Source organism: Manis javanica, chromosome 4, assembly GCF_040802235.1.
Source record: "Manis javanica isolate MJ-LG chromosome 4, MJ_LKY, whole genome shotgun sequence".
Taxonomy (NCBI): domain Eukaryota; kingdom Metazoa; phylum Chordata; class Mammalia; order Pholidota; family Manidae; genus Manis; species Manis javanica.
The window spans coordinates 122,233,691-122,249,647 of NC_133159.1; the positions used below are offsets into that span (position 1 = coordinate 122,233,691).

A 15,957-nucleotide genomic window follows, 5' to 3' on the forward strand; every position below is an offset into this window, starting at 1 on the left:
GTGGGCATGGAGACCATCTTGAGCCAAAGAAAGAAATTCTATGCAAGAAAGAAGTCAACATTCTGAAGAAAGCAAAGCCACAATATGAGACAGAGAGTTCAAGCTTTGGTATCTCCCTGTTTACACTGCAGCAAGCTGGACTCATTTTCCAGGTATGAGAGATAACAAGTCCTTTTTCTGTTTTAAGTTAGTATGAGTTTGGCTTCTATCACATGTAACCAAAAGTTCTGATGAAAACACTCACTTTACTGAATAGTCAAAAAGTTTACCAAAGAATTGTAAAGGTTACAGAAAAAGTAAAACAAAATAAGCTATATTATAGGTCAATATTATATTAAACTGATTTGAAATGGGCAAGGACTTTCTAAGTATAAGAGTAATAAAATGGGCAGTGACAGTAACAATTCAAAGGAGAAAGAAATCTAATAGCCAATAAGCACATAAAAATGTTCAAGCTTGTAATTATGGCTGCCCAAATCCAAATGCAATAACATTGTGACTTATAAAATAACATTTTTAACAATAATACTTGATGCTGTCAAGATGGTGGGAGATGAACACTCTCATAAACTGCTAGTAAGAGTGCAAACATTTTTTTCCAAGAATAATTATCTTGCTTCTTGGACTCTCCTGGGGAAATAATGAGTAGTAAAAATGTATGTGTAAGCGAGTCTATGGAAGCTCTATTTTTAATAGTAAAAGCATAGATACAACTTAAACATTCCATAATGTGGTTATATTGCATAATATTTCTAAATAGAAGGTAATTCAGGTATTAGTATGTTAGAAGAATATTTAGAGGATATGCACATGATGTAATGTTACATAAAGGAAGCAATCTATGATATTTTATATATAGCATATGATTGCAACTTCACTTTTTCAAAGTCTCCATGTAAAAGGACACAGACTAAATATTAACAATATTAATTGAGCAACTCGTATTTTCTTTGTTTACATATTACTAAATTTTCCCAGAAAAATATCAGATTAAAAACTTTAAAGAGAGCATATGACCTTGGCTAGTTGTGTCCTTGTCCAGCCAATCACCTTCAAAAACTCATGAATCAATTGTATTTTACCTACTTGCAGCAGTTCCTAAGAAATTAAGTTACTCAAAATTGAAAACCAGTTGATTAAAATAGTACTTAACACAACACAGGGCTGAAAGGGGCTTCTGTGTGTGAAGGTGAGGGAAAGGAAGCATAAAGGGGAACAAATCACCTGAAGAATAAGAAACAACAAAGATCAGTGCTTTTGTTCAACCTAAAAAAAACATTTACATCTAGTTTTTCAACTTAGCATCAAGCCAAAGTCCTCCAACAATGGCTGAGCCCTTGTACTCATATATTTAAGTCCCATCCAGCCAGTAGGAAATTTCAAAGAAACAGGCATAGTCAGTTGGATGTACTGCAATGCGGGTGTGTCTTTAATGAATGTGCAGAGGTTATACGGATCAATTGTCCATTTAATTAATTCCCCTTGCAGGAGGGAATTAAATGTACTTAGGCTACACACCAGCAAAAGCTGAACACTCTTTAAAATGTGATTTGCTGTGTTGAGGCTAATTTTTTTCTGGTCAAAACATTTCTTGAGATAATAATGGAAGTCAGTGAGAAAATGGAATTTGCCATATAAATATTACTACATATTCCTTTGTAAGAAATGCATCTAACATGCAAAACAAGGTCAAGGTCTACATAGTATTTGCCATTATTTGCAGCAAACCTTTGAGTTCTTATTTGCTCATTTCATAAAAGAGGTGATTATTTCCTGTTTTAGAAATAATTCATTGCCCAAACTTCATCCTTTCCCTCTATGAAGCATTCAACATTAGCGTATGAGAGACTTCCACATCCCACCGAGGCAATTATCTTTTTCAATTCCTGGGCAGGTGTGAAGACCCAGTCAAAAGAAAGGTCTTGTACTTTTTATTACCGGGAATAATAATGTCTGATTTGTCAACGGAAAGGAAGGAAATACTGAGTGGTATGGGGAAGCTGGGGCACAGATGCAGAGGCTGAGAGCGCACATCACCGCACTCTCTCCGGGAGTGTTTGCTGAATGCCTCCGATGTGCGGGACACAGGGCTGGGTCCAGGAGGTAGAGCCCTGGCAAATCGAAGTCATCGTTATCACGGAACGTGAAGTCCAGAGTGAGACACGGACATTAATCAAATTACTCAAATGTACAATCACTTCATTGTTCTGTCCCAAATGATATAAATTCCCAAACTATTAGGTCATATCCCAAGGCAGGCAGAAAAACTCACAGCAAAAGAGAACACTAAATCAGATTTCCTTCCTGTTTAGGTATGTGTCTTGCTGAGAATCACTAGAAAGACAAAGACACAGGGGAGGATCCACTCTGAATGTAGCTTGAGGTGGGAAAACTGTTCCTTTAACCCACACTAATGAATCTCTCCAACTGAGCCCAAATGAAGCCCAAGGACAACCCTTAAGGTGCTGAAACCCTCAGGGCTGCTGCTGCAGGCTTTACTGTCCCAGCTGCAGAGAAGTCTGCATGTTCCCCCAACAGACCTTATCTGCCTCCCATCCTGAGCTGAGGGAGGGAGGAGGGTCCGCCCCCAGCTGGGAGCAGAGCACAGAGTTGGCGCTCCTTCTTCAAGATCCAAGGCACGCACAGAGTTCTCAGAGCCCTCCGCTGAGCCAACCTCTGCTTCTTGATTCTGTCTGTTCTTATGGTCTGGGTCTTCAGTATTGGACCTCCATTCTACAGATGTTAATTCAACATCTACTAGATGCTGGTAACATAGCAATAAATAAGAAAAAGGTCTCTGATTGAAAAGAGTTCACATTCCAAAGGGGAATGCTTCCAATCAGCAAGCAAGCAAGCTCATTTCAGAATGTGGGAAACATCAGGAAGAAGATAAATAGAGGATCCATCATGATTATTGCTGAGTGTGTGGAGGAGTGGTGGTGGTGGGAAAGGTTGTCTTTTAGAAAGAGTGGTCATGGGAGGTTTCCTGAGAACTGAGACTAGAACAAAAAGATGAGAGGCTGACAGTGGAACAGAAAGCATGGGGAAGGGCATTCCAGGCAGAGGGAACCACGCGTGTTAGGGGCTCCATGTGAAAATGATTTTAAGAAAGGACGCCAGTGTGGCAGAAGTGCAGGAATGAGGCATCAGGGCAGTGGGCAAGAACAACTCAGTCCCACGGGGAATTCATATTTCAGTCTAAGTGCACCGGGGAGCAACTGGAGTTACTAATGTGACCTCTATTGGTTCTCACAAAAAAGAGGCACAAGAGCAACTGGGAGTGATCTGTATGGGATCTGGGTGAATGAAATAAATGAAAAGCACAGAGGGATGAACCATGAGGTCTTGGTCTATGAATGGCGTTGGTATTTTCAACTACTTTGGAGTTCCCACACTCTTATTCATTCCAGGAGCACAGTGATTACAATTCAGCTAAACGTCATTTGGAAACATATCTGAGGATTTAACCAGAATACAGGTGGCAACACTTCACATAAGCATACAAAAAAGTTAAGTAAAAGAGGGCACAGATTCTATTTGGCTATTTTAACATGCATAACTTAAGACAATGTCTTCATTACTGAGCAGTCACTTATTTAGTGTGAGCCAGCTATGCAGATAGGCAACTCTTCTTGGAATAGAATAGATTTTGTGCTCAATGGAATTACAAGGGGAAGGGGCACCAGTTCTTAACAGAAATTACAGAAATCTCAGCAGAATTAAAACACCATTTCTCACATGGTCCATGACCTTATCCCACTCATCTCCTCTCTCCTTTGCACATGTTCTACTGTCAGATAAATCTTCATAAGGTACAGTTTCATCATTTTACTCCTCTGAGGAAGAATTTTCAATAGTTTACCACTACTTACTGGATAAAAAATATATTCTTAACACATTAGAGTCTGATTCCATCTTCCTAGACTTATGACCAACTACCTCCACCCAAATCAGGAGTCTATTTCCTCTTCCAGGAACATGTCATGAGTTTTCTCATTTCCAGGCCTTTGCCTATAAAATTCCATTTTCCACAATCAGTAGTTCTTAACTTTTAGGGATCCTCAACCACTTTAAGAATTGATGAATGATATAGATCCTCTCAAAAGAACAAGCGCACAGATTTCTGCACAATTTCGTGGATACCATGACAGCCATCCTATTGGAATCCGACACATCTTTTAAGGCCCAGATCACATACGTCTCTTCCCTGAAGTACTTCCAGTCCTATTTGCTTCATCCCACAGTGGCTGTGTCCCTCTGTGCTCATAGAGTTTACTTGCTTGGATATTTTATGGCTTTGAGTCCTCTTTTATACTATGGCCTTGAATGTTTCTCCCTTGTGCTATTTAAATTTTTATCTACATATGTCTGATTTCTCTCACTAGAATTGGAGTTTAAGGGCAGAGAATGTTTTAGTCATCTTTGTATTCCCAGTGACTCATTCAGTGTCTGGTGTGAATTCATTAAAAAATGAATTAATATGAATGACAAAGAATATGGTTCCCTAAAAAATTAAAAACCCCATTCATGGTAGAGGCTACCTTGCTTTTATCTGTGTGTTACCAGAGAGGTGCTGAACAAATGTGGCCATTGAATGATAGAAAACAGCAATAGGAATCATTCACTGAGCATCTATACACTAAACTCCTTAAAACTCATGTGTGGTGTGAGATGAGGAGACCAAGAATTAGGTTCAGGTTTTTCATGGATAAGCAGCTGGAATGTGTTAGAACTGGTGTTAGAATTCAGGTGTGTATGACTACCTAGTAATTCCTCAGGAAGTCCCAGTGGCCTTGACCCAGATGGCCACTGGGTGGCCTAAGCCAGACAGCAGTAGGGTTCTCTGTCAGTACCTGATGCCCACACTCACCTGTCTGTCAATGGCGTTATCACCAGGCGAGGTGTATTTCCCAAGTACTCATAAGAATATTGAAACTGGGCATCACAGATGTTAGCGAAGCAGTGTTTGGCTTCATCATCCCAACGGTGCCGCAGCTGGGAAAGCCAGAGGAAGGCCTGGGCATTATCCACCTGGAGACAGTGGCAGGAGCAGAATAGGTGGGTGAGCCACAGGTTAGCAGGTAGTAGGTGGTCCCTTGGCCACAGGACACACAGTGCACTGGCAGACCTGGGTGCTGTCTCTAGACATGAGCACAGCACCCTGTGCCCACGGTGCAGAAAGCATGAGCTGCTTGGATTGCATTGTTTTTCTGGGGTTTTAAAAGGTAGGAGTAGCCCCCATGATCCTCTCCCAGTTCTTGGGCCAATGCAGAGTCTGGGGGCCCCATGTTTAGGCCATAGGTGAGCTTCTCCACAGCCACAGTATTCATGGTATAGTTGCCCACAAACAGGGACTCACCTTCTGAGCAATCATCTTGGCCACCACATCCCGGGCATGCACATCAATGGTGCATATGGTCATGATCTTCTGCCGGTCCCCCTTGGAGAGCTGGCCAATCAGCATGGTGATGAGGGTTTTGAGCTGGGCCACTTGCTTCTTATAATAGTCCTTCATGGCATTCTCATAGCCTTCCTCCAGCCTGGTAAATGCAATGCCCACCTCTGTGGTCCACCAGATCTGAGTGCAGGTCAGGGCTACCTGTAGCACCAAGAGGCACTTAGTAAGCCATTGCCAGGACTGTCTCCACAACCAGCCCACTCATCACCCAGCAAGAGCTCACAAATAATTGTGTGGGTGACACTAGCTCCTCCCCTCCCTCTTCAACCAACATGGACTAGATGAGTGAGCCACATTCTTCTAATTCCTTGGAGAGGTGAAGTGGGAACACAGTGGGAAAAAAGCACTTTCTGCCCTTGCAAAATAGATCACTTGGTTGAGAACAATCTTATCTACTCCTACTGCTTCCATTACCACCAATATCTGTAGCTCCCAGGAGAAGGGAGGGGTGGTGCATTACAGCCAGAGTCATTTTCAAAAATTCTCATCAGTTCTCCCCTCTCTTATTACCTTGCTGAGAACCCTGTAAAGGATTCAGATGTGTCTTAGAATCCTGTCAGACTCCCTAACATGGTCTGAAGAATTGGCTTTGAGTTTCCTCTCGAGTCCATCTCCTGCTTTAAGCTCCCGGTCCCTCCCTCACTCTTTCTTCAAACACACCGAGTTCCTCTCCATTCCTCAAACACATTATGCTGTTCCTTGCTTCTGAGCCTTTACCCCATGCTCTTCCCTATGCTCAGTTGCTTTTTCTCTTCTCCATTATTAACTTGTTCACTCCAGTTTTAGATCTCAGCTTAAATATCATTTCCTCAGGGGACCCCCGAGCCCACTAACTAGCCATATGCTCCCCGAGTACCCCGAGTCTCTCATCCAGCCAGGTCCCATGTGAAGGGCCTGACTCCCACACCAGTCTGCAAACTCCAGTGGGTGGGGCAGGGTAGTATTGTCTTGCTCCCTGCTTGTGTCTCTGGTACTCAGCATAGGGCTTGGCACAGATGGAGTTGGCTGGTTCAATAAGTTGAATTGTTTATATTTTTTCCCTACTGCAGCCAAAGAGGATAAAGATGGACAGCCCTTGATTCTCTGAGGGATTGTTTGGATTAGGTCATGGCTGACAGTCCAACTCCTTCTGGCTGATCCCTCACAGGCCCAGTGAGTCACGTGTCTGGCAGCCACTGAAGGCAGAAGGAGGTCAAGCTAGCAGAGGATGGGGGCCCACAAGGTCCTGGGTGGGAGACCACCTGAGCTGGGTAGTCAAAGAGCCACTGCTCCCTCGGCTTTTCTTCATATGCAGTTACACCTTCTGTCATCTCGTGCCTTACACTGGCCTTCATTTGAGCAAGCACGTGGTTCAACCATATTTCCACCTGAAAGAACAACTCTGACTTAGATGCTGGGTTCTTAAGAAGATATGATCAGTAATATGCATTTTTGTCCATTCAGCCTGAGGGAGTGAAGAGAACGGAGCCCAAGCATGATGTATAACCCAAAAGGGCAGCCAGAAGGCACAGGGACACATTTTGTTTGTGTAACCCAGATGGTGATAGGTGAGAACCAGGCTGTTAGCATCAGCTGGTGGTGCCCATTTAGAACCTGCAGGACAGTAGCAGGTGAAGGGGATGGGGGGCTGCCGTCTAGAGTTCATACAAATCTTCATCTGGGTTGAGCTGGGTGTAAATAAGTCAGTGGATTCTCACAACCTTGTTCACACTGAGTATGGAGAAGTAAGCCAGGATTACGTTTTTCAACTAAGTGCTTTCCGGGTCTGCAGAAAGAACACATTCTGAATCAAGCCCCAGGGTCCTCTCATAAAACTGAGAATGTCCAATTCTTTTCTTGTACTACAACTGCCTTCCAAGATATGGATGGTAGAAGGTGGGCCTCTATTAGGAGATCCTCTCTCCAGGTATTACTCAGGACTAGACTAGACCCTCCAGGGGTAATGCTCTGTTGGATTATTTAGGATAATGAACAAAGAAGGGATTATATTTTAGTGGCAGTGGCACCAGACAGGAAGGAGACTTATGGAGAAAATTGTTGCATGCTTTGTGTTTCCTGAATTATCATGGGAGATTTGGAAGTAGTAGTTCTTGGAGCAGGGTGGTAGTTGGCTCTGTTAGGGGTAGGGCTATGGGAGGAAGTGGCTCCGAGGTGTATTTTCACAGAGAAGTGGCATCTCAGGACAATGGCTGATGGCAAAAGGCATTTTCTCCCAGGGAAGATGTCAGGGTTCCTGACTCCCTGGTGGGGTGCCCCAGGGGCTGTCATTGTAAAGTCTCCCAGTGCTGCCAATCATTGAAAAATCCTTTTCTCGTTGACTCAGGTGGTTGTTTACATGCATATTACTCCTCTCTGCGGGGGTCTTTGGTTGGGGAAGGTGTATGAATCATGACATGTGTCCTTCCCAGAGAGAGGAAAGCGGATGCTAGAGGCTGCTCCAACATCGGGTCATGGAGGGAAGCTGGCAGTCCCAGGGCACAGACAGCAGTTCTGGTGCAAGGTCAAACAGGTCATCCTGCAGGTTGATGCTGACTGTATTTGAAGGCAGACCACTGAGACAGAGAAGACATAAGGAGAAAGGACTTTTACGTTACCTGACCACTACAGTCACAAGGCTCACTGAAGGCCACGTACTCTTCTTCCTTGCTGTACATGCCAATACTTATCTTGGTTGGTCTCTCACTGGCATCTAGCTGGAACTGCATCTTGGCCATATTGTCAAAGAGTTTGGAAAGGTGGCGTTGAACCTATGAAGGGACACCATGCCAAAGGATTGGAGAATGTGTCCAGGAATTTACTTAGTAGTATTTTTGAGAGAGCTACCATGTGATAACTATTACTGTATTGGATACCAAATATTTAGAAGGAAGCCTGTAGGAGCAATGATGATGTGAAGTCAGGAACCAACTTAATTGGGCAGAAGTGGCTAAAGAAATAGAAAACTAGCAGGAATCATGTACTAGGTACAAACCAATGAAGCCATGAAAGTTTGATTAATTTCTGCTTAATCTACTAAAGATAGGAATAGATTGGAAGAAAAAAGTAATGGCTAATTCATAAACCCTCTTCCTAAGAAAATACTACTATGCAGCAGGAGAGAGGCACAGGAGAGTCTGCAGAAGAGCACTACCACGCCCAAATCCAGAGGGCCACAGGGCAGTGGTGACAGTGGCCTATGGAAGAAGTCGCCCAGTTGTTGGAACTGCTTTGATGACACAGACCAGTATCTGGAGGATCCACAGAAGGGCAAGCAGGCTCACCCCAAGCAGAAGGCCTGGCCATGCCAGGGCTTCTCCCTAGCCCAGTATCTCTCGGTACAAGCCCCTTAGGGATGCCCCGAGAAGGACTTCTAGGAGGGAGGCTAGGTAGAGCCACACTATAGTCTTGAAGGGAGGGAAAGGGCAGTTTGGAGAGGAAATAAACAGAAACTGGCCTTCTGGTAGGGCTTTTAGAAATACCAGATCCTTCAGGCTGCTGGGATCCTGAATTGTGATCTTGAATTTAGAATAACCAGGTTTGTGGCTTATGAGCTTGAGAAGAATTCAAAGTGTAATGAAGTAAACTGTGAAGGTGCTCAAGAAGATCCCACCCATGGGGATTCGGGGCAAATATCTTGGTGGCATGGGTCTTTCTTTATCCAAGAAGAAATAGTGAATTTAAAAAAAAAGAAAACCACCACCACTAATGTTGGATCTACCTGCAACTTAAAAGAGGATTTAAGTGACAGAGCAAGAGTATATAATTATTTACATACATGATTTTATTATTACATTATATTATGAGCATATATATTAGAAGCTTTACTAAAGGAAATAGGGGTAGTTAGGAAAATATCACACTGTGCTGTTTTCAATTAAATGCAAGAAACATGAACTTTATGAAATATGAGCTGAAAGATAAGTTGGTAGAGGTGGAGAAATAAAGCAACACAGTAGTTCTATACTAATATTAGCAATACTGAAGGACTAAGTGACCCAAAATTAAACATGGTGGATAAACATGGGAAACTGTGGAAGAATGCCAAAGAGGAGGACTAAGAGATAAAAATATGTACAAGTATATGAAGGAAATATATGTGGCGCAGAGAAAATAGAATTTCAACTTATGGAAATAGGATGAACCTGAAGGAAAAAAAAAGTCCAGATAAATGGAATATAAATGTTACTTAAAAGCATACTGAAAGAAAACTTTTTTAAGATAATGAAAGCCCTGGTTTTCAGATAGGAAAAAACCTCAGCGTATCTTGGGAACATTAACAAAATAAAGCAAATGTGTAAACATAAATCTTTTCTAAAAATTTAATTGAAATTTTCATCTCCATAGAGATCCAAATAGAAAGAAATTAGGCTTCCCAGAAAGGTTAAATTAAAAGGCAGGCAGTCTGCACAAGTCTTCTGTGAGACACAGCAGAGCTATGTCTGCAGGGATTTGAGGGGAAATTGCTGTGAATTCCAACCCCCAATATTCAATCACTCCCATGTTAAAACTACAAAGAGTCACAGATATAGAAGGAATTGGGAATTACTCTACCATGCTTCATCTCTGGGGACGTAGGGAAGGGGCAACTACGCATAGATTTACTCAAACCAAGTGAGAAAAAAATAAAATAATATATTTGAGAATGAGTACCTCATGTACAAAAGATATAAAAGGTCTGACAATGATCTTTGGCCCTCCTATACATAGACTTAATAAACACATAGTTACAGAAACAGAATGCTAATGTGATAAATATTTCAACTCCACCATGCCTGGGCTACTTTGTAAATACTGAATCTATAGGGGAAAAAGAAGAGAGGCTTTAATTATCAGGGATAAAGAGACAGAGAAAGCTCTCCCTTTATTACTTACCAACAATCTAAAAATAATTTCAGTAAGTGAGAAAGTCACTGACAAGGACAGAAAACTAATGCATGGGTGCCATCTTTTGGCTCTGCTGGAGAAGGTCTCATCCATTACTGATGGTACAAAAGGCTGCAATTCCTATAGAGGGGATTATGTAACAAGACCACATCATTTACCCTATGACCCAGCAATCTGGCTTCTCGAAATTTACCTGGAAGATAGACCTCCAACAATACAAACCTCAAAGTTATTCAATGCCAGTTATTTGTAATGGTAAAACAGTATTAAAAACCTATGGTATATTAGTCCATGGAGTTTGATGCAGATGAGAAAGATATCTTTGAATTGATGCAGAGTGGTGTAGGGAAAATGGAACATCCTACAGCTAGGATCCTCACCTGAACCTAAACTACTTGATGATGGAACCAGCCTGCTGCTAAGCTACCGCTTCTACACCTGTACACAAGGAGCTATTATTGACTGAATCACTATATAAAGACTTCTGGCCGGTGCTCTGGTCAGAAGCAGAGATGAAGGAGGATTATGGACCTGCAGACTGCTGGATGTGGATGTAATTCTAGTGCTTGAACTACTGCTGGGAGAGTAAAGCCGTGTATAAGCCCTTTTACCCCAAGACCGCTAGGTTGTCATTTCTTGGTCTCACTGAAACCATAATGAACTTGCCCAGGGCTGAAACCCCCAGGCAAGGCAGGTGAGAAGGGATGAAAGCCAAAGGCACCCTCAATAGGGATGCCATAGCTCCCCTCCCATCAGCTTTTCTGATGTTCAGACCTTTGATACATAGCAGTGGTTTTCAAAGTGTGTGCTGAGACCAGCAGCAGTGCTTGGGGAATCCTTACAAATGCAAATTATTTAGCCCCACCCAGACTTACTGAATCAGAGACTTTGGGGCAGGCCCTAAGAATCTGTATTCCTACAAGTCTTCCAGATAATTCTGTTGCCCTCTCAAGGTTAGAACAACTGTCTACAGCTCCAAATAATAACAGTGAGTGCTTCAATTAGTTACTTTACTATGTTCTGAAAACCTGTAACACAGTAGGCATCTCCCATTCCACAGATGAGGAAAGTTCTTCAAAGAGAAGTGGTACATCAAAGACTATATGGTTCCCAAGTGGCTAGAACCAGGGGCTAGAACCCAAAAGTTTGGACTGCTCACATCCACTCCTTCCACAACCACCCAATGTCCAGTTAAGACAACTTCCAAGCTTATCTCCCAATGGGAATTTTAGCTCTAACTTTGGACCACAGTTCACTGGACCCCTCTTTATAATGAAATCAACAGCATTCTCTGTAAAAGCTTAGCTCTTTCCACCTTTGCCATCCTAAATGCTTCTCCAGTTCTACTTTGGGGAGCCATCACCCCTGATAGGCTGGAGGGCCCCCAGGAAGCCATGATGGGGGATGAAGCAGCTCTGAGGTTAGGGATGATGCTGGTGGCAATGCAGGTCTGATACTCTGGCAACACTGCCAGAGAGAGGAGTCATCATGCGGAACCCGTACCTCTCCCGCTGGGAGCTCCTGAGGCCTTCTGGACATTTCTACAGGTGCTCCCTCAGCTTACCTGTTGTGGAGCTGTGCCGTTGGAAAGGATGTCTAACAAATCAGAAGAAGAGAGAAAGTAAAACCTAGGGAAGGCAAGCCTTTTGGTATCCAGGTACTCTGCCAGGGCTTTCTCACACAGGTACAATCTGAGGGCACAGACACAGAATTCCTAATTAAGCTTGCCTAGGTGCATAGATACACAGACCTTGATGTGAACATACACAATATATGGAATACATGCAGAAATAAGTGCAAGAAACATAGGTATTGCAAACATAAATGCTGATACATTTCCATCAGAATGAACACCCCACTATTACCAAATCCAGGCACACACAGAAACACACGTACTCACTCTTTCACTTGGGCAGTTAAATAGGTCAGGAGCTCAGAGACAGAATGGGGAGAAGGGAATATCATCTCCTGCATTACAAGAGGGGGCAGCTAACAGACCATCACCTGCTCTGAATATCTTCCAGTTTTTCGTAAAGACCTGCTTTGGTGGTGGCTTCCACTACATTCGGAGTTTTCTGAGCATCATAAGCTAGCTCCTTAAAGTCAGCGTCAATCCCTTCAAATCTTTTAGAATCCTGCAAATAAAAATGTGGAAAAACATTAACTACCACCCCCCTCAGTTCCAAAGTCTCCCCTTCTGAGGCAAGTCAGGAGCAGAAACCTGTTCTTAGGTTGTCTGAAGATGCTAAGAAAGAGATACCTTTTGTCTCCAATGGCAGTTCTCAAACATTTTTGTCTTCAAACCCCTTTACCCTTTTAAAAACACTGGAGAGTATGAAAAGCTTTTCTGTATGTAGGTGTTTCTTTTGTCTACCAATACAGTTTTCTACATTAGCAGCTAAAGCTGAGAAATTTAAAAAATATTTGTTAATTCATTTAAAAAGTAACAATATTAAGCTCATTGTTAACATAACATGTTCTTTTATTCAAAATAATTATATTCCCCCAAACAAAATAACTTAGAGAAAAAAATGGCATTGTTCCTTTTCTTCTCCTTTCTTTATTGCAAATCTCTTTAATGTCTGACTTTAATGAGATGACTAGATTCACTTCTCTGCTTCTGCATTCAGTGTGTTGTGATAGCATATGTCATGCAACCTCTGAAAGACTCCCCTGTATGCTCATAGAAGAATGAAAGTCTAAAGGGAAAATAACATTTTAACATTATTATTAAGACAGTTTTGACCTCGACTTTTGACTCTTGGAGGTCACTGGACCATACTTTGAGAAATGTTGGCATCAAACACAGAACTCCTAAGTCAGGTAGATAGTGGATCCAGTATTATTTGTGGGTCCATACAGAAGTTTAGGCAACCAAAATTTTTCCTCAGCACTTGTGATGTCAGAGTTAGATGTCATCATTTTTCCCAAACACACATCCCCCCAGAGTGTTGTTGAAATGATTCTGACAATAACATATGTAAAGCACTTTAGCTCAATACCTGGTACCTAGAGTTTGTGGTATTATTATTACTATATATCAACAGTTACAAGGGTATGTGCTCTGTGCACTGTTTTAATTGACTCCCTGAAAGAGGTACTAGTATTAGTCTCAGTTTACATCGGAGGAAACCAGGGCACAGAGAGGGTGACTTTCTTACAACCCCATAGCTGCAAGTGGCAGCATTCGGACTCAGGAGCATGCTGCCGGCCCTGTCTGCCCCAGACCTCTGTAATCCACCCCTGTCCAGGAAGACTTAGACTAACAGGGCCACGTAAAGTGAATTACGATTCCCTAATGAGATACTTGGCTCCAGTTACGGGTGGAAAAGGTATCAAGGTTATAGAAGTATTGTAAATACCGGCATAAATGTTAAAATGAAAAAGAGCTGAATTGAGAGAACTATAATTACACCAATAGCAATTATGTAAAAATATGTATATACATAAACAAAAATTGGGAAATATTCTTAATGAATGAAAATAGTTACTAATTAGGTTGTAAGATGACTGATTTTGTTTTGAGATTGTCTCTATTATCATTTTGTTAATACAAACACATATTAACATATTTTACACACACATTTGTGGCACTGTTGAGCAGTTAATGATACTGATTCTTTATTGTATTTCATTGAAAGTCCTCAAATGCCTCCATTAAAGTCTTTACCAAAGCCTCCATCCATGTCTTCACCTCCTTATAATTAAACCTGCTCTTCTTCAATCACTAGCACTGGAGATAAATAAAACCTGGCTTATTCAATTTGGCCTAATTACAAAAGCTCTGACAGAATTGTTTTCTGTTAGTTTCCACTCCAAATGTGCAACCTTTAATCTGTATTATTACATTAAATATGCTTTTGTGGGATGAACTGGGAAAATAAAATGTTTTGATGGAATGTGCTTTAAACTTTTTAGCAAGACCTGGACATCATTAGACAATTTGGAATTAAACTAATTTGGAAGCAAAGACCTTGCTGTGCAGAAGGGAGCCAGAGAAAGCCTGCCAAAAAAAAAATTCTTTTAATGAGTTAGAATCCACTGAAGGGGCTAAGTTAATGGCACGTTAATTAGGACTAATTAGAAAGAGCTATCAACCACAGGGAAGGTAGCAAAGAGAAGGACGCATATTTTAGAGAAATTCCATGTTCTGTATTTAGCTGAAGACTGGTATTTACCATTTACCATGTGGCACAGGCCAGAGGGTTACAGAACAGCTTGCTGCTGAGAAGGAATGTGAATATGCTTGGAAACAGTGCTCTCTGCCAATCAATAGCTGCATTGTAATCATCGATGGGGCAACCCATGAGCAGCTCACCACAAACTGCAGTAGCAAAATATTTTCTCTCTCTTCTCTTGTGTACATGGGCTTTTTAGAATCCAGGTTCTCTTTTGCCCACCCATCCAGGGACAAACTGACTGGTGTGCATTTCACTTTCTTTCTTTTCCTCTGCCTGAGTTTTGGTGGCTCGTGAAGCAAGCATTTGTTGAGTAAGGCCAAGGCAGGCAGCAGAGAAGGAAAGGTTTAGAGGACGAAGAAACTGGGTGCTCTTCCCTTGACTCGGGAAGGAAACAGAGGGCAGGGTTTCCTTAGCAAGTACCTGGGGCAGCTGAGCCCGGATATCGTCAGATCCAATGAATATACTCTCCAGATGAGACCACGTGCGCTGCACATCAAACCAGATAGCGATGACAGCATCAGCTATGGACAGCTTCCTCTGCCAGCCCAACACTTCCTCTAGGAAGAAAGCAACATACTTGGACGTCATCAGGTTCTGAAGCTGCACTTGGTTATCCTCCAGGACCTCAATGAGGCCTTCATCCGACCACAGCAGGGGGACGTTGGTCCGCAGGTGGGGCTCGTACTGGAACTCCATGCTGGCCCAGGTGGCTTGCAGCTCCTTCAAGGTCTTCTCCATCCCCATCTCCTTCACTGCTTTGTCCACAATGCCCCGGACCTCGTCCTCAAAGTGGTGCAGCTGGAGCTGCAGGAGCTGTGCCAGTGTCGTGCCCTCACCCACGGTGAAGCTCACACCCGTGGCCTGCATCAGCTGCCCCCAGTGCCGCCACCGGATGGCCGGATTCTGGAGCTCAGCCACAGCCCTCAGCGAGGTCAGAGTGTTCAGCACAGTGCTTTCCAGGCCCGTGAAGGCATTCCAGGCCCTGACTTCCTTGTCAAGGTTCCGGATGTGCCTGGCAAACCGCTTGCACTCCACGTCCATGGCCTCCACATTGATATCCCTCCACATGGTGGTCTCCCAGGCACGGATGCTGGAGGTCACCACCCCAGCGGTGTCCCAGAGGTCCTTCAGCTGGCAGACCTCCTTCCTGCACTGCTTTAGCTGCTTGTAGTCTGGAACGCTAACCTCAAACAGGCTGGCAGACTTGGCAGTGGAGGCCATGGTCATTTCCATCTGCTGGATCTTAGTGTGCCAGGCATCCAGCATTTGATAAGGGTCAATGCTGTCAAATCTACAAGACACAATGTGTTTCCTTTGTAAGTACAGCACACTTATTAGTAATATTATTGCTCTACAGGCCCATTTCCTAGGATCACCAAAGTACTACCAACTCCAATATTTACTTTTTATTTTTAGTTGAGTGAAGTTGACATATAATATTATATTGGTTGCAGG

General features: G+C 42.8%; 1 protein-coding gene across 2 annotated transcripts in view; it reads right to left on the reverse strand.

The window, feature by feature from the left end:
• LOC108387708 (dynein axonemal heavy chain 9) overlaps positions 1 to 15,957 on the reverse strand; it is an 890,975-nt gene that overhangs the window by 802,532 nt on the left and 72,486 nt on the right. For both annotated transcript variants that reach the window (XM_073234761.1, XM_073234762.1), the window contains exons 21-27: positions 14,923 to 15,793; positions 12,326 to 12,456; positions 11,886 to 12,012; positions 8,053 to 8,205; positions 6,700 to 6,825; positions 5,360 to 5,599; positions 4,871 to 5,031 (exon numbers count right to left, since the gene is read on the reverse strand). In XM_073234761.1, the coding sequence (XP_073090862.1) occupies positions 4,871 to 5,031; positions 5,360 to 5,599; positions 6,700 to 6,825; positions 8,053 to 8,205; positions 11,886 to 12,012; positions 12,326 to 12,456; positions 14,923 to 15,793 (1,809 nt within the window). The remainder of the gene's footprint in view (positions 1 to 4,870; positions 5,032 to 5,359; positions 5,600 to 6,699; positions 6,826 to 8,052; positions 8,206 to 11,885; positions 12,013 to 12,325; positions 12,457 to 14,922; positions 15,794 to 15,957) is intronic.